The sequence below is a fragment of the Telmatherina bonti genome (assembly GCF_933228915.1).
Source record: "Telmatherina bonti genome assembly, chromosome: 19".
NCBI classification, from domain to species: domain Eukaryota; kingdom Metazoa; phylum Chordata; class Actinopteri; order Atheriniformes; family Telmatherinidae; genus Telmatherina; species Telmatherina bonti.
In genome coordinates this window covers 9,456,629-9,479,080 of record NC_136617.1, presented here as the reverse complement: position 1 = coordinate 9,479,080, position 22,452 = coordinate 9,456,629, and the positions used below count along the sequence as shown (strand labels likewise).

Below are 22,452 nucleotides of genomic sequence, written 5' to 3'. Positions count from 1 at the left end.
AAAGGAGGGAATAAAACGCCACTTTGTGAGCCGACAGACCAGAGTTAGTTCTCCGTACCAGGTGCCACACAGCAAACATCTTATTCTGTGTACGAAAGCGGTTGGAGACTTCGTTTCAACTCATAGCAGATGGACAGCTGTTGTTCAGGCAGTTCCTATAGGGCCTAAAATCTCTGAAAGACCTCAATGTTTACACAAGCTGCTTACAGAGGGATTTGTACACAGAGAAATGTTTACATTCAGATGAAGGAGAGAAATGCCAAACATTTATGAAACAGCTGCTGAACTCTGGGGGAACCCCTCCAACCTGAACCAAGAAGGGATTAATTCATAAGAGTTAAAAACTTTTCTTACTGAAGGTGTTTATAAGTCAAGAAGCCGCCATTGTGGTGGAGGACGCTGACAGGAAACTGGGAACTGTTTCTCACGTCTTTTTTTTTAAAGCGGCTTGAGAACTTTGCCACAGAACGATGAAACCTGCCGTTTTAAAAGGGATCTTTTCCTCCTCTCTCATCCTCCTGCTTTCCTTTGGCCTCGCCATTTCCACTGTAACCATCACCACGGAGCGGCGGGCCGTCGACGGCGATGTCAGGACCCTTACCGGCGGCGGTAACTCTGCCGCCGCCGGTAAGGCGAGCACCACCCTGTTCCTCCTGACCGGCTACAAACCACCGCTGCCCAGCGGACCCAAAACGGCGCCCAAAGCAGCTGAGATGGAGGACGGCGATGATCATCCTGAGATGGCTGAACTCCCTCCGAAGCCTCTCCCTCAGACCATGTTGCCAAGGAACATGACTGCAGACGCTCTGAAGCCTCCGCTCGGTGCGGCTCAGGTGGCTCCGCCTCCCAGACAGCTGGTAGATGTGGATGTTTGCAGGTACACTTATCTTACATACTTATTTTTACTTATTTTCTTCCTTGAATCCATCATTTTTTATATTTTTCCGAGTCTGGCGTCACAGTGAAGGTCATGCAACACGTCTAAATAAAGGAATCACTTCAGATTGATCTGTAATATTGTGTAAAATCAAGGAGATATGAAGCTGGCAGGCTGAGTGGCTGCAGCTCTTATCGCATTACAGTTCATCTCTGTGCATTTGATGTATTGATCTGACTGGATGCCATGAATGCGAGTCACATCATGATTCTTCTGCAGCTCTCATCTTGATCTCAGCGAGGCTTATATTTTGCACTGAGAGGCGTCTTGCTGTTGCTAGGAAACGTGTAATCAGCGCTAAATCAGTTGTCCATTGGCAACCCTCACTGTGCAACTATTAACAGCCGTTAGATCCAAGCAGTCAGAAGCAGAACAAACGGAGCGAAAACCCAAAATAAAAACAGATTCAGGTTGTATGAAAGCTCAGAAGCATCACTGTAGTCTTGTTTCTTCCACTGCGGCACCGATTGTTTCACCCTCACAAGTCAGAGCTATTTTTTATGTTTTTAATCTGCCGGTTTTTGTTGTTTATTTGTTTTCATGTAAAAATAGAAGTCAAACCTTAACCCTTTTAATCCCACTCATCACATAGACATTATTTTTCCCCAGACGGCTTCAGTTGTCACATTATGAGGCTGAAACGATGCAAAATTAATGATACAGTGGAATAAAATTCAGCTAAAACAGAATTTATTACAAACAGAAGTAACACCCAGATCAGCATTAACCAAGTATTTTCTCATCTGCACATCAGTCTGTCAAGTCTTTGCTTTCAGGAGGAAAATTTTGGCAATGAAACAAACAAACCGCTCATTTCTGGCTCCACTGCGGTCAAAAACGTCTTTAGTCCAGCCAGGATGATAATTTTCTTCTTGTCAGACCGACGTAGAACTTTCTGATCACTTGTTGATCTTTGCCTGCTTCTGATTTTACATTATTATCATTTTCTGATCGTTTAAAAGCGGCTTTATCATATTTCCACGTCAAAATAGAGGTTTCTTAGCGTTATAGTTGTAATAGAGATATTTTTACTTATAAACTTGTGATAAATAGCCTGAGGATGGACTGGCAACATGTCCAGGGTGCACCCCGCCTCTCGTCCAGAGACTGCTGGGATAGGCTCCAGCTCCCCGCAACCCTTCATTGGACTAAACGGTTCAGAAAAGGAACAAATGAATGTGACAAATAATCATGTTCTCATGGATCACTCTGGGAATTTACTATATAACGTCTCTACAACTTGTGGCTGGATTGGAACCTTTCTGGACGGAACATAAATGCCTGGAAAATGTCAGTAGATCACCATAAAGGTACCAGACTTACACTTCCGTTCCTGAGAAGTGGTTTACAATATAAGTGGAAGTGCTCCGTGATCCAGGGAAGTTTTAGGGATCATTGTCTTCTGATGTGTTGTGAGTTTTGTAGGTGAAACCAAGAAGCCGAAATGCATAAAGAAAAACAAATATGTGAACACACACAACGTTGCGCTCCTTTGACACCCAGACAGAGTGGTGCTCTTCACGGCAGGAACGTCCACAGCTCCGCTCTTTGGTTTTAACCCGTCATCTCTGCTCCACAGGGGTTACTTTGACGTGATGGGACACTTTGACAGCACGTTCAACTGCTCCCAGGGCAGCTACATCTACTGCTGCGGGACCTGCCACTACCGGTTCTGCTGCGAGCACCAAAGGGACCGGCTGGACCAGGACTCCTGCAACAACTACATTTCCCCCGTCTGGGCCGACCCACAGGGCCCCGTCACCGTGCCCGCGGGCAATAAGCCCGATCCTGATTTTGAGACACTTCAGCAGCAGAGCAGCAGGTCTGAGTTGGTTTTTTATTTCTGGGGAAAAAGTCATGATGTTTCATGATAATGGTGCCACACATGTCGAAGATGCTTAAGTTGGATGAGCAGCAGAGTGGATCTTTATTTATTGGACATGATGATTGAAGTCTGTAGGAAAAAAGGACATATTGCAATTTAATCTTTAAACTTAACAAACAGAAGCTTCAGCTGCATGTGGAAGAACCATACAGTCACTACAGGACTGAACAAGATGATGATGTTTGCTCCTTCCTCCACAATTATGGAGTTGAGAGGGTGGATTTACCTGCTCCCAGTCCGGACTACAACCCCACAGAACACTAGTGGGATCAGCTGGGAGTTTTTGTCCACCGAGTTAACCACATTGGCTGACTTGAGACATGCTGGTTGAAGAATGGGATCTGTCCCACAGAAGTGTGCAACCAAGCTGGTGACAAGCCTGACGACCAGGTGCCAGATTGTTGTGGCTTTGCATTGTTCTTCCACGTTCAGCTGAAGTCCTGATGCACTTCGCACCAACAGAGACCTTTCTTCTCGATCTCTTCACTGGAAGAACAGAGTTATTTTATTTTGTTCTTGCAGCCTAAATTTGGGGTTCTTGCAGCTTGATCTGGACCATACACTTTATATAAAAGATGGGCGGGGCCTCTGTGAAGCCACATGTAGGTTACTGAAGGACGGAATTGAAGCTCATTGGGTGGTTCTTACTATCGCCATCTTGGCAGGGGCATGCGCGTCGTCTCTCCCAGAAAATACGATAAATGAGCAAAGAAGTAGAGCTGAGAGGGGGAGCTGTCAGCGTGGGGGTGGGGGTTAACGTCTATCGAACTCTGACCTATTTGTAGCTAAGAGCTAACCGAGCTAACCTGGAGCCAACAGGTGATAACCAGCTAACAGAGGAAAGCAGGCTAAAGCTAAGTCATGCTGTTAACCAGCTAAAAACCACGGCTGTGCTACTTTTTGCCTTCTTGTAGCGGGATATTACGTACCTGTCAATCAAAAAGACACACACCTAATTATGCCAAATGTTGAGATGAAATTACTTCTAAACGGAGGAGTTATAAAAAAAATCCTCCCCCCACCAGTTCTCATGAAGGTAAACCTGAGTTATTAAACCTTAAATGTTTTTTTTTAACCAGGCTGTAAACATGTTTATTTCTGCTGTAAACATGTTTATTTCTGCTGTGAAGTTGGTCTTTATAACATAGGAGTCTATGGGATTCACTTTGTTTTGGAGCCCCTAGTGGATGAGGGGGGGGGGGGACTGCAGGTTTAGGCAATTCCACAGTCACTTCACCTTTTTATCCACCGGAGGTTGCCACTTGGTTGGGACACATCACCCAGTCAGAACTTTTCCTCATGTAGCGTCTGAGATTATGTGATTGGCTGGATATTTAAAGTGGGCGTGGTTAAAGCAGGACGCTGCCGTTTCTGCTGATGTAAAATATTCATCAAGTTGAAAGGATACTTTAAAGGAACAGTTGACTGAGGTGATGAGAAAGTCGAGAATATACAGTTGGCGTTTAAAGACGTCTTAACCCAACTTCTTACCCAACTTAACCGGGCCAAAACAAACTTCTTATTCAGTTTCTCACATGCTTTTTTTTAAAGGAAAAAACAATAAAATTTCACAATATGTCTCGTTTCTTTAGAAATCAATCATCCAATCCAATTAACACCAAGTAGAGACGTAGGTAGATTGCTTTAAGCCTCACAGCAGCCAGGTGACAAACCTCCAAGGACGTCAAAGTAACTTAAATCCTCTTTAGATTTGTTTCCTCATTTCTGTTCTGATTGGTTCAAGCTGATTTTTCTCTGAAAACAGCACAGCCTATGTGATTGGAGGAGTGATCTCCTTCACGCTGGTGGTGGCCGTGGGTGTCAGGATCGCCTTCAGCAAGGTGGCACGTCGACCTCGCAACCGAGACATCAACATGCCCAGGTGAGACCTGCTGAACGTCTGCACTGCATCGAACCTTCAACGTCGTGCTGCTTCAGAAGACGGGAGTGTGTCAGGACTCACAGATGTTCCCTAAACGCCTCACAGTCACTTGTGGTTTTCACACACATATTTAAGACAAACAACTTCATTCTCAGCGCTGCACTTCCTCTGATGTCCAGCTGTAGACTCCCCCGTCACACGCCCCCTACCGAAGGCTAGTTCAGCATCCATCTTGCATCCAGAGGAGACAATTCCTGGTCCAAGAAGTAACAATCCTGTCTGGCACCTGTTCCGACCAGTCAACAAAAGAGCTGAATTTAATGAGCAGAGTTTATTTGTCAGGTAAACGAGCCTGTTAGTGAAAACACCTGTTCTAAATGTACAGGTAGATCCAAAAACATGGCAGGACTTTCTGGACCTTGCCACCTCTGCTAGCATCCTACCTGACCTGTTAGCTCTCTCCAGCCAGCAAGACGATCTTACAATGTTTTGTCTGTTTCTCTCTTTTAATCTTCTTGCGTTTCTTTGCTGAATCAGCGACGTGGCGTGTTCCTAACAGCCCGTATGTTTTCCAGCGTGAAGCGAAACCCTGCTGCAACGTCACGCCGCGTTCTGGATGATAAAGTTGTATAGAGCGATATCTGAGCCTTGGGATGCTGCTGGGCTGCAGCGGCACAAGAAATGCACATGATAGACGTCACTGTGTCATCAAACAAGTCCGGGACGTGGAGTTTTAAGGTCCGAAAGTTACGTAATGCGTCTTTAAAGCAGATTTGTTCTGGTTTTTATTGGTGATGGATCAGAGAGCTGCTAACTGTTGCTAAAACGACGCTGGATTAAAATGACTCTGTCGAAACTGAGGATAAATCCTCTCAGAAAGTGTGTGTAATAACTTAAAAACAGCTGATTTGGCATTCAGCTCGTCTCAAATCTGCACTGTGACGCTCAGACTGCCGGGACCTCCGTTTCACCATCAAGTGTCAGACTGCTGCAGACTTCTGATTGTTTTTGATGCTGGAATCTAATCTCACAGTCCAGACCTGCAGTAGCTGCCTCCTCTTCCTCTTCCTCCTCCGCTCGTAATGCTGCTGCTCTTTTACCAAAGCACAATCTCTTCACATTGTTTTCTTAATTGGGTTTTTATTTATTTTAGTGTAATTCATATTTTCTGTTCATGAAATGGTCAGAAATAGCAAAGAATGCATAGATATCTGTTAAATCATGTCAGAGACATGGAAAGACACACTCAGAAGGATATTTACACGCCTTCTAATCTGATATGTATTGATTTAACTTATTATAAACTCACTAATCATCTATAATAAAGTAAAAATATGTCATTTAATCACAGATGAACCCTTAAAATTGACATCTAAGAAATAAACTCCCCTTTCCAAGTTAGTTAGCGCTAACTACTGCGGGGAGGAGCTTCTCATTTCTAACATAAACATGCAGTAAAATGTTCATATGAAGGGTCACGTAACTGCACGCATCAGGCAAAAAGCACATCTACTCACTACTAAAACTGGGCCAGCGCAGTAGAAAAAACTGGAAGGATGGGGTGGGGGGGGGCATTTCCATGTGTACAGCGTGAGAGGAAACCACCATTAGAACCAAATAGCTGTGCAGCCGAGAGAAAACCACTTATTAGTCTTCGGTTGCAGGAGCAATGGAAGAAGGTCATGTGGTTTGATCAGCCAAGATTTGCTCCGTTCCAGAGTGATGGCAGCATCTGGCGGCGAAGAAAGGAGGACAACGTGATGCTGTCATCTTGTCTAGTGTACCAGCCTGCGGGGGGGGGGGGGGGGGGGGGGTCTATGAGCTGAGGTTGCTGCAGTTGGTCAAGTCTGGGTTCAGCAACATTATGTGTCCAAACAATGAGGTCAGCTGATATCTGAATATAGTGCAGCTTCTTCCATCTTCCAGATGGCACGGCCATAATCCGAGATGATGCCAGGATTCAGGGGGCTCAGATTGTGAAAGAGGAACAGGAGACATCATTTTTACCAGCACAGAGTCCAGACCTGAAGCCCAGTGAGAATCTTTGGGATGTGCTGGAGGAGGTTCTGCTTGGTGGTCGAACTCTCCCATCACTGCAGAAGCTTATTGAAGCGATGCCACACACAATTCTGAAGTAATCAGTCAATCAATCAAAAGTTATTTCTGAAATGCTTTTCATGCACAGAGCAACACAAAGGGCTTTATATCATAAAAACTATCCATGCATATTTATGCACATAAAAGCTTTGTTTCACACATAATCACACACACACACACACACACACACCTACTCCAACGTGCAGGAACATGAACTCCCATCCCGCATTTACTGTCTCCTAACTGAATGTAGGAATAAATTGATCAATAGAATAAAAATAAATGGATAAAAATAAATTTAAAAAAACCCAGTAATCAAAGCTTAATCTGCAGCAGTGAAATATACGTTTTATTTCGGTTCAACAGTGTCCATCTGGCGGGGAAGCTGGGCCGTTGATGGTTTTGCACCTTTGTTTTTATTTTCTTCTTATTCATTTTTAACTGTATTAAAAAATCCAGTGACCTTCAGGATCAACGCTCCCAGCGTGGAATCTTCCGCAGGCTTCAGTCAGCAACATTTCATGGCTTCCAGCCTTCCTCTGGTCGTCGTTTCACATGTGCATGTAGCTGAAATGACGGCACGGATGCTGCCTTCAACTCCGACGTGTTTATAAAACCAGATTTCCTCAGAGCGGATCCAAAACTCTGATCGTGACCTTGGTTTGATCAGGAAGCTGATTGGGGGGCTTCCAGCAACAGTTTCAGGCTTGTTTTGCCATCCGATAACAGAAACAGAGAAATGTGCAGACGAGAGCGAGTTTAATGGGCGTCCAGCTAAATGTCAGCTCGTTTTAATGGCATCATGAATATGCTAATTCTTAAATGACGTCATTCTTTTTTCTTAGCAGGCTTTAACTCCTTCCCTTTGGAAATAGATTTGAGGACTAACACGTGAAACATTCATTTCTTTTAACCTCTTCGCCTCCATCCCCCGTTCCTCTGCTGCGTCAGATCGCTGGTGGACATCCTGCGTCACCAGTCCAGCCCCATGCAGCAGGGAGAGAGGAACAACACCACTGTGTTGACCACCACCACCTCAGACGGACGCACATCCAAAAACCTCTACACCCCCATCCTGCAGAAGAAGGACAACCGCAGTAAGTGGCACAGACTCCAGTTTAACGCAACGTGTTCACACACACACACACACACACACACTGAGGTGGAAACATAGAGCCATGTTGTCATATTCAGGTTAAATGAGCATTCAAATCAGGCCAGCTTGTTGTGTCTCCAGTGGCATGATGGTAATTATCACAGCTCGTTCTTTTTCTTTCTCCAATCTCACGTCGACTTCAGAGTCAGCAGCACTCTTCACACCTCAGGTGGAAAACAGTCGTGGCTGAATTGTTGTCAGATGCTGCAGTTTTACCACGTTCCTTCCATCCTGCAAGATTCGGTCTCCTGATTTATTAAACAAACTCAATTGTTATTTTAGCATATTTTTTATGTTCTATGCTTTTAATTTTAATGTTTTAAAAACTCAGCAGTGAAAAAGAGTCATGAATGAAGCCAGACAATGAAAAATAATCATTCTTAGATCACACTTCTTTGTTGTGAGAATATCCTTCCGTTCTGATTGCTGTAATCCTTCAATCATAAAGATTTTTTCTGTTGTGTATAAATGCAGATGTTTGCATGGATAACTCATCCCTACTTGCAGCAGTTATCAGAGAAAATGCAGGAAATGTTTTTCCTCCCCCTTCCTGTGTTGAAGTGAAGGCGAACAACACAGCTCACACAGTCGCTGCTTTCACACACACTTTCTTCTTTTTACTTCTGCTCTGCTGCTGTCTTCTGTCATTCTCTCCAGGATTTATGTCGACTGTCGAAGCATCTTTGTATCATCAAAGCCGACTTTGTGTCTCTGAGCGGAGTTATAAAACAAAGACTGAAGCTTTGTTTGATCGCTTAAACGGCGTTAACTCTTCACACTTTGCAGGCAGTGTTCATTTAATGTTCATAAATCCTTTTTATTGGTTTACAATAAAAAAGAAAAACATTAATCTGCTTTTTGAGAAGCTGGATGTATGACATCTAATATCTGATGATAAACTTATTAAACTACACTGCAAAAACTGAAATCTAAGATTAAAAATCTTAAATCGAGTATACATATGCTTAAGTTTTTAATGGTAAGATAATTCTTAGTTTGTATGGCAGAGAATTCCTCTTGTTTTAAGAGTATTTTGACTTGTTTTGGGAAGTCTTGACAAGCCAATATTTTTTGTTCTGTTGGCAAATAATTTATCTTATTTTAAGCAACATTTACCTCATTTTTGCACATTTTTTTTCTTGTTTTTTAAAGGCTGAGTTTTTGCAGTGTAGTACAATAAGCTATAACTAAATCAGATCAGTCTGAAGTTGCTTCACATTAGCTGGGAAAAATTATAATAACTACTAACTAGGAGTTTAATTTAATAAACTTTACGATTTAAACAAAACAAAAAGACAAGAAGATAATTCCTGGAGGGACCGTCTTTCTCCCTTTCCTGTCCTTCTCTCTTGCTGTCTCCTGTCTCTCTCTGTCTCTGTATTGACACAAATGCTTACTCGACACGCGCCTGCTGTGTCTCTGGAGTGGTCGTCCATCAGTTTGTTGGCTCTGCTCTCTTTGCAGCTGGGAACTTGCACCACCCTTTTAACCAGCAGGGGTCTGCTTCCAGCCCCAAACACACTGCTACCATCGGTAAGCTTCACGGTCAGCAGTAGAGTCCAGCGCAGGTGTCGGCCGGACTCACGGCCTTTACCCCCCCCCTCTCTGTCTGTCTGTCTCCGTCTAGTATGACGGCCTGCTGTGCTGCACTCTTAACACAGCTGTGCCGGTCTCAACACATGTATTTCTGATTTTTAAATCACAATATATGTTCATGTGGATATGTTTTTTTTCTGTTGCACAGTTGTGTTGAAACGGACACATCTTTCATAAGAGTGCGAGCTTTAAGTCGTCTGGCCTTCCCCCGCCTACTGCAAGCCTGCCTGCCCCCCCTCTTCACCCACCACCACTACCAGCCTGCTTCAAACGTGCTTGTTCCTCTTCTCTCTGTCTAGCAGTGATGTGCTGGTGTGCTTACAGCTGACACTAAACATCTGTTTTCCCAGGCTTTGGCACCATGAAAACAAAAAAAAAGCAATGCTAGTCACTTATCTCCAAAGACGCAGGCGGCATGAAACCAGTAAATGAGGAAACAGGACTCCTGCTGTATGTAAAATATTTAGTTGTGAAGGCTTATGCGGCGCCTTTAACGGGGCTATGACAGCGTTCTGGTTGAGGTTACCATGGAAATGGCATGACGATGGTGGAGATCAGTCCGATTTCCATTGAACTTTTGAAGTTTCAGTGCCAGTTATTCTAAGCATTTACACCTACATGTGTCCCTCGTGGAATGAATTACACAAGAAGGCAACCGCAACGGATAAAAGTGTGTGAGAGAACAGATACAGTAAAACTGAAAGGTTAAGTGGATGCAAACATTAGCAGGATCATTATCTCATGTTTATAGATCATATTTAAAGAGGTTAAATATTAAATGAACCAATTATGGGATAATTTACTGCTAAAGAAGAACATATTCTTGTTTTGTTTTTTTTTCATTTAAAAAATTCATTTTCATGTATTTATTATAGATTTCTTATGCTTTTTGTGGCCATGAAAATAGTTTTTTATACATCTGATTTTTTCTAACTTGATATTGCAAAACCCAACTATCTATGATTTTTTTTTCTTGTAAAGCATATAAAGTCTTTTTTTAAATTATTATTATTGGAAAATATACTAGTAACAAGTAATACAAACCACTGATTGGTCAGAGAAAATCCAGACCTGTTGGTATTGTAGGCTACATCTATGTCCATGGATGCTATAAGAACATGGCTTTAAAATAAAGAGGTACAAGCAGCTAAAGTTGTCTGTAAAATCACATTCAGTGAAATAACAGAAACGTGTTTCTTCCAGTAATACTGAGCCTATACTTCCATGTTAAGGAGAATTCAGTAAAAAGTCGGAAGATTAGAGTTGAATTTGGTCACACAGTGATTAAAAACATTAGAGAAAGAACAGCCATGTAAAGCAGTAGAAGGCTGCATCATTTCAGCTTCGATATTCTGTATGAATTTTGTTTTAATTATTAAACTCCACGTCAGAAAAAATGTATCGTTTTAGAAACACGACGTAGTGTTTCTTAGGGATGTCAGGATTACTTCATTTCACTATTAATTGCAGCATTAAGGTGCATTTGTGCTCCTTTACGAACATAAATGAGGACGTCCGTTTCAGATGTCATATGTCAGTGCCTCATACCTCTGCACATCTTTTACGTTGCCATGTTAAGTTTATCCACTAGTGGGCAGTGTTGAGTTCACCTTTTACTTCTGCATTTTGACACCGGTTGTTTGCCATAATGCGCCGCTATTAAGTTGTTTATAACCGACCAAAAACACCAGAAGAAGTAGAAGAATAACTCCACAAAGTTTTTTGTTTTTCTCCTCCACTTCTTCTTTGGGTTTTTTTTATTTGGCAGGTGTCGTCGTCTTATTCTTCTTCTTCTCTGGTTGCATATTGGCTCTACAACTCAACGCTGCCCCCCCATGATTTCTGGTGGCATTACTCAGTTTTCTGCGAAAAGTGACGGATAGCTAAGCCTCTTAAAAAAGGACCAAATATCCGTCTGCTGGGTCTAGCATATGTGCCGTGATTATGTGCCATTTAAATGCCATGATAATTGTATTCTCACTTTCCATTATTATATCTGAAACGTATCGGCAGATCAATGCAACTTCTACACAGGAAAAAAACAAAGTTAGACAACATTCATGTTGGGAAGAGTTATTCCCTTCATACAAACAGATAAATACATCTTTGTTTGATCTCTTTGGCCGTTATTTTTGTAACCAAGGTGTCATAGAGGAGTGCCCGCCAGCCCGTACAGTATGTCAGGAAAAGAAGGAATTATGTCCAATGCAGAATCAAACGGCAGGATAATAACCAGCGTTGTGCGCTGAAGCAGCTGTTGTCCAACTTTTCAAGCCCCTAAATTAATTAATGCAGTTCACATCTGTAACAAGGTACTTACATGCCAAAAGTCAGCTGCTGTCGCCATGACAATGCCAAATTCAGTTTTAAATATGTCACAGGTAATGATTAAAATTAATATCAGTTTTTAATGTTATAATTTTTTTAAAAAGAAATTTTATTGAGAGTGTCTCATATTTATCTCATTGTTAATGGTTTATTTTGACAGTCCTGATAAAAGTCCCAAAGTTATTTGATAAATGTAGGCTATATATTTTTCATAATTTGTATAATCTTGTGGCTTTGAAATGATCTGAAAACATTTATTTATTTATCCTTACCTCACCAGAGTAAAGGCAAAGGCTCAGTAACTGGGTTGTAAGTGTTTATTCAACGTAACAATGAAATTAAACATTATTTTTTCATTGGTAATTGTGTACGATTCAGGTTGGATTTATAGCATAACACAATACAGATGAGAAAAATTAAAATGCTCTCGAGCTTTTTTTTAATGAATAATTTCACTGTTCAGACACAATCGAGTTGGTGGAAAGTTTTTTTGTATCCTGACCAACATAAGAAATTTGTACTTAATTTCAGGCATATGATCTTGTTTCTTTCTTTATCTTTTATGACATAATATCATTTATGTTTAAAGCAGGAGCTAAACTTCTAACAAGGCAGCTTGAAAGTAACAAATAGCCTATGTTTATTTGTTCTGTGTTTAAAATGTTCAACTCAGCTTAAGAAAAAAAGGCTAAAAAAATTTTGTAATGAAATTATTTATAAAAATAAAAAAAAAATGGAGCAAAGGCGACTTAGTTGGAGTGTAATTATAGTTACACTTATTATTTATTTATATTAGCATGAACAGATAGAGACCTACAGGAAGTCTTCATGTTATTTGACACATTTATTGTGTTGGGACATTAATAATACATAGCAGTCGTAATGATCGTAAAGTCTTTATTTCTCAGTTATTCAGCAATTTATGTTTCTCATTTTTCTTTCTGTAGCCTTCACCGTGCACGGAGACACCGTGTAGCCTCAGCTTCTGCATTAAAACCACGACTAGCATTGCTTTTTTCCCCTCTATGTGTGTGTAACAAGTACTGTACAGAAGTCAATGTGCTGTGTGCTCTCTGGGTAGCACTTAACAGAGACAACTTTGACCATTACTGCCCATTACTGTCAATGGTCAATGAGCAGTATATGTCCTGCAGTTATCTTAACAAGATCGCAGCCCATAACCATTACCACCCTGAATGGCCTCAGCATTGATACTGTCTGTCTGAAAGACGGGAAAGAATAGCAAAAAGCCAGTTACGCAATCTCTAATAGTCGCCCTCTGTTTGTGCGTCCTAACTTTAGCTGTAAATACGCAGGAGTTCAGTTTCTCCTCGCAGATTTCTGACTCGTCTTCAGAGGACAGAGTTTATGAGTTCAGATGTCAGCTTCTTGTCCCCGTTTGTAAAGAACCTACACATGTCAGGTCACTGCAGAGCGCACCGACATGTTGGGTTGTATGGAGTCTGTTTGCTGTTTGGAACATATGAATGTACTTTATGATGTAACTTATATCAGTGTACATGTTGCAAAACAGACCCCCCCCCCCCCCCCCCCCCCCACCCCCGTCCTGCTAATCTTACATAAGACAAATCATTTTTATGTGTATCGATTGATGTGCTGCTTTTGCACTTTGCATAAATGTGTGTGCGTGCGCAGACCCCTCCTGGAGCTGTCGGTGTGTTTCTATGTATTTAAATGTGGCTGACGTGTCGTGTTGGAGCTGAAGATGAACAGAAGCGAGTTGTATTTAAAGATGGTCGCCATGGAGCTAGGAGACACTTCTTGTGTTCACTGACCGTTAAAACATTTTTATTTTTTCCACTTTTTCTTGATTTATTTGTCTTTTTCTTTTCCCTTTTCTCTCACTGCCAGTCACTTCCAGTTATCTCTGATATTTCTCCTTATGTCTCCTTCCATTACTCTTTTATTATTTATCATGTTCTCCCCTCTTTATTTAACCTCCCTCCCCCTTTCTCCCACCATATCTCCCCTCTGAACATTTCTTTTCCTCTTTTTTTGTCATCCCCTACTCACTCCCTTTTTTTCCTCGCTGTTTACCATTATTTTTCTGTCTCCTTCCAGAGCGTGGACCCCGTATGAACAACACCCCCCAGCTCTCCGCCGGCCCCACCTTGATTTCAAGTAGCGGTAAAGTAGCCGGCATCGGCGGCAGCAGCATCATGGGAGGGAGCATGAGACACAACAGCAGCCACCCGTCTTTCTCCCACTCCTTCCACAACCTGGCCCAGCTGCCGCCGTCCTACGAGACGGCCATGAAACCAGAGATCAACCGCTACAGCTCCCTGAAGAAGCTGGGTGAGCCCTGGGGAGGGAGAGGAGGGTGGGATGGCAGGGGAGGAAACTAAAGAGGAGAAGAGAATAACTTTTTCTAGCAAACACCTGAAAAATACACACAGGCCTGAAAGGGTTGGTAGTCATGCTGATGGTCTCTATATAGGAAAGAGACGATTACTGGATGATTCAGGGACTGCAGTAAGTTATTTAACCCCAACTGGTGCAATGAGTAGCTTCTCTTTTCCCAAACAACCATGTGAAAAGACGTGAGAAGACTTCCTGTGGTTGTGGAAAAGATGTTTAACAAGGGTCAAATAAGTGGCATCAAGCAGAAAAAAGCATCTATGGAAACGCTAAAATGACTAAAATTAAGCGAAGAAATGTTATTAAAACTGGACGGATAGTGAGGAAGCATCATCTTCTGGAAAGAAATGTTCAGAAAAAAAAGAGCCTTAATGCTCATTATCACTCGAATTTGGTGAAAGACAGCAGAAGTCAGAGCTGTGCTTTCCGGTGAATGTAAGAACATTTCCACACACACAAAGCGACCAAACAGCTGTGTAGCCTTAAGAAAACCACTAATCACCGAGGATAATCAGGAAAAAAAAGGCTTTAGTTTACTAGGGAGCATAAAGATTGGACTCTGGAGCTGGAAGACAGTCATGTGGTCTGATGAGGGCAGATTTGCACAGTTTCAGAGCGATGGAAGCATCAGGGGAAGAAGAGAAGCAGATGAAGTGATGCAGCCTCATGTTTAGTGCCTACTGTACAGGGGGAGTCTCTGATCTGGGGCTGCTGCAGCTGATCAGGTGAAGAATGGGGTCAGCTGATACCTGAACACACTGAATGATCTGTTTATTGTGTCTTCTCTGGTAGCATGAGCATCTTCCAGGGTTCACGGGGCTCTGATGAGGAGCGATGGGTTCAGGGAACAGGAGACATCGTTGTCACACACTGATTGGTCGCCACAGAGTCCAGACTTCAACCTCTAGTCTCTCGACTGGAGATGGGGATGTGCTGGAGAAAGCTTTATGTAGGAGTCAGACCAGATAAATACTAGAACTTGGTGAAAATTTATTGAAACTAAATCTTGTGACATTGCAGAAGCTTATTGAAAGAAAACCACAGCAGATGCTGCTGGGAGTAAAAGCTAAAGGCGGTCCTGCAAAGTGTTAAAGTGACCTTTTGTTTGTGTGTGTGTGTGTGTGTGTGTGTGTGTGGACTTTGTTTGGGGCCAGGTGGTGTATATGAAATATTTAACAACAAACTGTCATCCACAGTCTGGCCAGCAGAGCATCGCGATTGTTTCCACACACCGTGACATCAGCGCTGTTTTCCAGAGGCCTGAATCTGAGGCAGACCGAAACGCTGCCCGACTAAAAACCTCCAGTTTGCTCGCAGCTCGGATTTTTAGTGTGTGTTTCTGGAGCAGACTAGCTCACTCTCCCACCACGCCTTTCGTTACAGACATCATGATGTTTCACCAGATTAATGACCCGGAGCCGCAGAGTCATCTTACTTTAGTCTGAATGCCGAAACAGACGCTGACGTATCAGATGAGCTGCAGAAACAAGATTAAAGGGAGGAGATGTAGCGGCTGTTTCTTTCTGCTGAAAAATGCTCGATATATGAACCAACTGGAGGGAGATGTGTGAGATGATGATGGGAGGAAGATCAGATTGCAAAAAGATGGTGTACATAGAGGAGGAGTGGAAGAAGGGAGGGGCAGACGGATGTCGAAGAAAAAGGATGGACAGAGTCATGATTGAGTGATAATACAGATGTTACCTGATGAGAAGGGAAGAAGAAGAAGAAGGGAAGGATCTGACAAAGTAAATAAAGATACGTGAAGGTAAAGGAGATAAAGGGAGATGGAGAAGGAGAGGTCACTTAGCAAACAGAGAAGAAGGAAAGAGGAAGGAGTGATTTGCAGGGAGCAGAGGGGGGGAGGGGTGTTCTCTGGCTGGTCTGCAGAGGCCTGCCTGCTTTCGATGAGGAAGAAAAGATTTTACAGGCAGACTCTGTCTGTCTTTACCTCTCTCACCCTGTGATTGCAGAAGGCTGCAGGGGGAGGGGAGTCGCCTCTGCAGACCAGTGATGGATGTTACTACGGAGGAGATGGTCCGTGTGGAAGCAGACTTTCCTCTCCTCCTCCTTCTCCTCCTTCTCCTCCTTCTCCTTTGTCTCCTCAGACAGAGATGCTCAGATAGAAACAGAATCTATTCCCATAATTCACCTCTTTGTTTTTTTCTTCCAGTTGGATTTGTCATTCTATGTTTTCTTCTTCTTTTGTCCCTTTTTTCCCCTCAAACGGCCGAGCAAATGGACGGTTATATTTCAGCATCGCTGCAGACTGTCTCGCTCTTTAAAAATCAGAAATAACACGCCGAATAAAGCAGAAGGAAATCTTGTTTTTATCTGCAAAACATTCCTATAATCATGGCTTGTCTTTAAAATCCAGCTAAAGCAGAAATAAATCTGTTCTAAGTTTGTTGCATTAAAAGAATGTTTAATAACCATCCAGTCAAACATGAAGGATTTCAGGCACTAGTGGTTAAAAGGAGGATTTTAGTTCCTAGTTTCTTTTAGATCAGCTTAAATCAACCTAACAGGGCAAACATGAGTCATTTTTCCTGTAACTACTTGAACACACGCTGCTGATACAAATATTTTGTTCACTTGCTGTAAATCAAGTTACCAGTTTTATTAGATCGCGCCGCCTTCATTCATGTAGCGTTCCGAGATGCAGCTGAGATGCGCTGATGTGACGTAAATCCCATCCTCCAGTTAAAGTTAGTCCAATTACCAGTTTAAAAATGTTTCAGCACGACATCAATCCACAGCGCCTCCAATATAATTGTTACTGATACTTTGGCAAAAAGCACTTTGACTTCCCTGCTTCACAAACTCATTCTGTTCATGCATTTCTAATCTTTAGGGAACTGCAGGATGAGTCTGTGTTCTTTGTTTCTGCCTCCACTATTTAATTCTCATTTCTCCCACCAGTTTAGGTCAGCTGAGTTGACTGGATGTAGCTGCCAGATCTGCAGCTGGATGCTCGGTTGTCTCTTCAGAAGTTAAAGCATCGCAGCAGTCCTGACGTTATAAAACCGCTTTTAACATTACTCGCCTTAAATGTCCACTTTGTTGTTTCACCTCGTCCTCATTTTAGACTTGTTTTAAAAACAGGAAAACCAGTAAACTTACAACCAGTCCAACTCCACTCAGTAAAACTTCATTCTTTTAACATGTTTTAAGCTACTTTTGTCCAACATGCAGAACGTTTCCATGTTAATTTCTGCATTTGTTCACTTATTTAACACGTCAAATGTTTACACCTGGGGTGTCCAGCTCTAGTCTTTGAGGACCGCATTCCTGCAGGTTTTCCATGAAACCCATGTGTGTTTGAAAAGGTATGTATCAAAAACCTGCAGGCCAGCAGCCCTCGAGGACCGACTGTGGACACCCCGGGGTTAAACTCTGCTCCCGTCTCATGCATCTTTCAGAAAGCAGCTTTTTCTTGTTTTTTTGCAATTTTTTTTTTCTCTGCATCAGTTTAGATAAACCAGAAAGTTTTGTTTTACCTGAAGTTGTTTCTGCGTGCAAATCTAATATAGAGCAACCAAACTATGATGAAAAATATCACCAACTGTTTCCTCCTGCAACTTTCAGAAGAGATGCAGAAGCTACACGTAGCATCACTTCTGATTTTACCTGAAAATACCCGTGTGAATTCATCAATCAGCAGACTCCTCCAGCTTCATGGAGGTCCAACCAAACTGCGCAAAATCAAGACAAAAAGAAGAATTTTAGTGCCGGATATAAATGCAAATCTGCTTAATTATGCTTTCATTACAAGGTGCATCTGCATTTTCCATTTCTGATGAGTGAATTTGTTGTTGTCGGGCTGTACCACCAGAATTTAAGATGATTTATAGGTTTCTGGATTCCTCTTCAGTAACGGCTGTGGTTGTAATTCCCCACATGGCACAGTTTATCTCCTCTTGGCAACACTTCACACTTGATGTGATGACGGCAAGTGCCTTAGACCTGTCAGTAACAGCAGCTTACCCACTTTCTCTCTTGTTCTCGCAGTTCTTCCAAAACAGAAATGAGAAAAAAAACCAAACCAAACATAATTTCCTTTCGCAATTCATTGTCAAATTTCTCAGACGCATGAAGCAAACATAAAAAGGTAAAAGCTTCTTTTAACAAGAAACAGGCTGAACTGAGTTAAAGTGGTGCCTTTTTAAATGTCGGCTTTTTCAGGGAAAACCAGTCAATGCCAGTTTTGGTGGAACACCTCTTCAAAGTGAGTCTAAAATGTTGTCAGTGTGACAGAGAGATTGTTTGAAACCTGGTGCTTTTGAAGTGGGTTCCCTGCAGAAAGGACACCGATAAAGGCTTCTTTGTCTGCAGCCGGTGGCCAGGGAGAGACCTCCAGATAATTTGGCCTTACCGGAGGGGAGTAAACACAGAAAGGGAGAGGATGAGGAGGAGGGAGAAGCAGAGAGAGAGAGAGAGAAAAAGACAGGAGCTGGTGGAAAGTGGGAAAGGGGAAATGAGAAGAGGATGGAGAATAATAATGGAAACAAAGGAACAAACAGAAGAGGAGGAACAAACCGGTGCGAGACAGAAGAATGGAAAGACGAGGAGGGAGGAAGAGTTAGCGAGGTGGTTGGTGAAAGGTCAGCTTTAAATTGGCTCTTGGCGAGCTGCTTCCATGGAAATGCTTTGAAGATTAAAGTGGACTCAGGCTATGGAGTAGAAAGCAGAGAAACACCGTATTTCACTGTTAACGAATCACTTTGCTGCATCTCCTCCTCGTCTCTTTCTTCTATCTTTTATTTTTTCCTGTATTTCTTCATGTTGCCAGATCTTTTATCTTTCACCTTTATTCTTTAAAACTTCCCTCAGTGTGAAATCTTGTCTTTTCTTTATGTATTCTTGCCTTCTGTCACTATTTTTGTTTCTTCCAACTCAGCTGTCCTTTTTTGTCCCGGCCGCTCTGTCGTAGATGTGCTGCAGCTGTGGGGACCGTTGTCCTTTTGCATTATTCAGTTTTGGCTGAGCTTGAACTGTCGGACAGATGGCCTCACATTTGACTCTAAAATACTTTGGGAAACAGAAGAGTTGATGCTGCGAAGGGTCCAGGTCCTGTTGCTGCAAAACAAGCTCAAATCCTCACGTCTGGTCTTCGCCATTGCAGCCAAACATCCGCAATTTGTTGTCATCTCTGCGATGGTCCTTGTTTTATGAGTCATTCAGCAGATGCTTTGATCCACAGTGCTGGAAGAAACCCTGATCTGTCAGAGCTCTTGTGGTCGATTCACAGCTTCTTAAATTACGCAGCCTCAGCAGGGAACAAACAAGCTTTCTGGCTTTTCTACCTGCTCTGGAACATCCTGACTGAGGCCTGTAGAGTCTGAGGTGTAGCTCTTTGTGCACGATGGGATGTTGGGACTGAACTTCCTGGGACATCCTCTCCTGCAATCTGCCTTGAAAGTTTCTGACTTGTGAACAATCTTTCTCTTCAGATAGTTTGGAAAATGGCCGTTTAACCCTTTCCAGTCAGACTGGGCAGCGACTGCTGCTTCTTTAAGATCATTTCTGATGTCTTTCCTCCGTGACATTGTGTTTATACACTAGAATACTGTGTAATAGATCATGTGCTGAAAGGCTGAGGCAGCATTTACTTTATATAAAACCTGATGTTTTAATAAATATTCCCAGAGGATGCAGACATCACCTGTTCAACACATGAAAGGACAAAGAGAATATTTTTTTGCAGCTTTATTCACATTTTCCTGATTTGGTTTCTGTGTCTTTTTATGAATCAGAGAAAGAACTTGATGAATACTCCAGCTACTACAGCTCCAAACGTCGCTCCAACAACGCTGCACCCTCCTTTCACTCCTCGCAGCACCATCTTCCCTGGGGAGGAGATTACACGCTGGGATCCAGGGGCACTCTGCCTCTCCACGGCTCCCGACCACATCTGCATATCCCTGCTTCCACGCCGAACCCGTATCCGCTGCCTTCCCAGACGCCGTACACCAGCTCCACCTTCGACAGGCCGCCTCGCCGCGTCCGCTCCCAAGACCAGCTGCTGGCGCTCGGGGAGGGCAACACCCTGTCCCGCCTGTCCAAGAACCAGCATCAGCAGTACTACAAAGCCATGATGAGCACCAGCAGGAGCTCCACGTCACAGACACTCCGCAGGTGAGTTCAGAGACGAGAGAGGAGAGCAGGGGGGAGGAGGAGAGATGATACGTGAGGAGTTACAACAAGCAGGAGAAGCAGATGGAAAGCATCAGAGGAGGTGAAAAGTAAAGAAAGCTGAAAGATCATGATGATGTTTGACCTGAGAAGATGCAAGCAAGGTGAGACAAACTCCATGAAAATAATGAAAGAGCAAAAGGAATCGGAGTGAAATATTTTATAAATGTCAAGAGAAGGTCGGTTCGTTCAGGTTTAAAGAGTCTGACAAGGTGAGAAGACGGAGCGTTCAGCAGACTTTACAGAGAAACTCTCGTCTGTCCCAGAAATGTGATGAACGGCTCAGTGAGAGTCGCTAAAAACAGGCTTTGAAGGAAAACAGAAGTATAAAATATATCAATAAACCAAAAGCAAACCAGTTCACATAATGAAGCTAGTTAAACGCAGGGACTAGTTTTTCCAGGTCCTGCTGAGACATCAGATCTTTTACCATTCATATAGTCGTAAGGTGACCGTAGGCTCACTTTGTGACTCTTTTGAGGGGTTTTTCAAAATAAAGGTCTGAGTCCATCGCCAAAGTCCCAAAATTTCAACAAGCACCAGGCCAGAGAGCCTGAACCCATTTCTACTTTTAACACCAGATGGCGTACGTGTGAATCAGCAATCAGCTGCCTGCATGTGCAGACATATACAAATACATATGTACATATGTATGTATGTACATATATATATATATATATATATATATATATATATATATATATATATATATATATATATATATATATATATATATATATACATATATATATATATACATATATATATATATATACATATACAGTTGTGCTCATATTTATTCATACCCTTTAATCAAAGAAGGAAAAAACAGCTGCCTGTAAAATAAGCTGAAATTGACTAAAGTAATAATAAATAAAAAATTTATGAAAATCATTACATTATTTTCTAATTCTGGTTCAATAAAAATTTTTTTTTTTTTAAAAAGCAAACAAATAAGATAATTTCTTACACATTACATCACTCATAAACTAATATTTTGTTGAACAATCCTTTAATGTTTCCTCTACAGTCAGGTGTTTTCTGTTCCTCTCAGTCAGACTTCTGCACCTGTTGACAGGTATTTTGTCCCACTGTTCAACAAGAAAAGTGCTCTAATTTATCCAGGACCAATTTGTTTTTTTTTATTATTCTTTCTTCAACTCAATTAAATGGAAAAAACAGTGTTTTATATTACTACATTTTATTTTAGCAAATTTTTAGTTATTGTTCCTTTTTAAAGTCTCCAGTTATTTGAGTGATTGTTGTAAATTCAGCCTTTTCTTTAATGAAAGGAGATGAATACATATGAGCACAACTGTACATATATATAAAATAATGTATATGTATACATATATATTCATACATCATACATCAGGGACAATAAAGAGTCTGTCGTTCCAGGTCCCACGAGAGGCTCCTGGTCTCCCCAGACCGTCTCGAGGACCGCCTGATGACGATGGGTCTGCTGGGGGGAGCGGTGGACAGAGGAGTGGGGAGCGGCATGGTTCCCACTATGGGCCGACTGAGCCATCACCAGAAGGCCCAGTCACAGCAGAACATCTGCGTCACGCCGTCCATGGACCGCCACCACATGATCAAGATGAACTCCCAACCCACATCAGGCCATGACCACGAGCGCAGCTCCGCAGCCATGCCCGGGATGGGGATGCACGGCGGCTGGGACCCCCACGGGGGCCACCCCAACGCCCGGCGCATGGCTTTTGCCAGCAAGAGGCAGAACACCATCGAACAGCTGCACTTCCTCCCCGGAGGAGGAGGAGGGCAGGGACTGCGGACTGGGAGTAAGAATGAGGTGACAGTGTGAGAGCAGAAGATCAGGAGGAAGATGAAGAGCAACGAACAGGTGAAAACCGATGAAGAAGAGGGGGAAGGATTCAGTGGGAGGATGAAACTAAGAAACTGAGTAGGAAAAGGCAAAGAAAGGACGAAGGTTTGATCCCAGCTGGATCCCTCACAGGGTTTTTACTCCACCCTGG

The 22,452-nt window shown here is 42.6% G+C and overlaps 1 protein-coding gene across 1 annotated transcript; it reads left to right on the top strand.

The window, feature by feature from the left end:
- Window positions 1–470: 470 nt before the first annotated feature.
- Window positions 471–22,280, top strand: LOC306770413 (protein shisa-7-like; the record flags this gene model as incomplete). Its single annotated transcript, XM_079259273.1, has 8 exons — window positions 471–877; window positions 2,517–2,759; window positions 4,588–4,704; window positions 7,753–7,898; window positions 9,422–9,490; window positions 13,964–14,197; window positions 20,017–20,398; window positions 21,857–22,280. The coding sequence occupies 8 exons, from the start codon at window positions 471–473 to the stop codon at window positions 22,278–22,280; spliced, it is 2,022 nt and encodes a 673-aa protein (XP_079115399.1).
- Window positions 22,281–22,452: the final 172 nt, after the last annotated feature.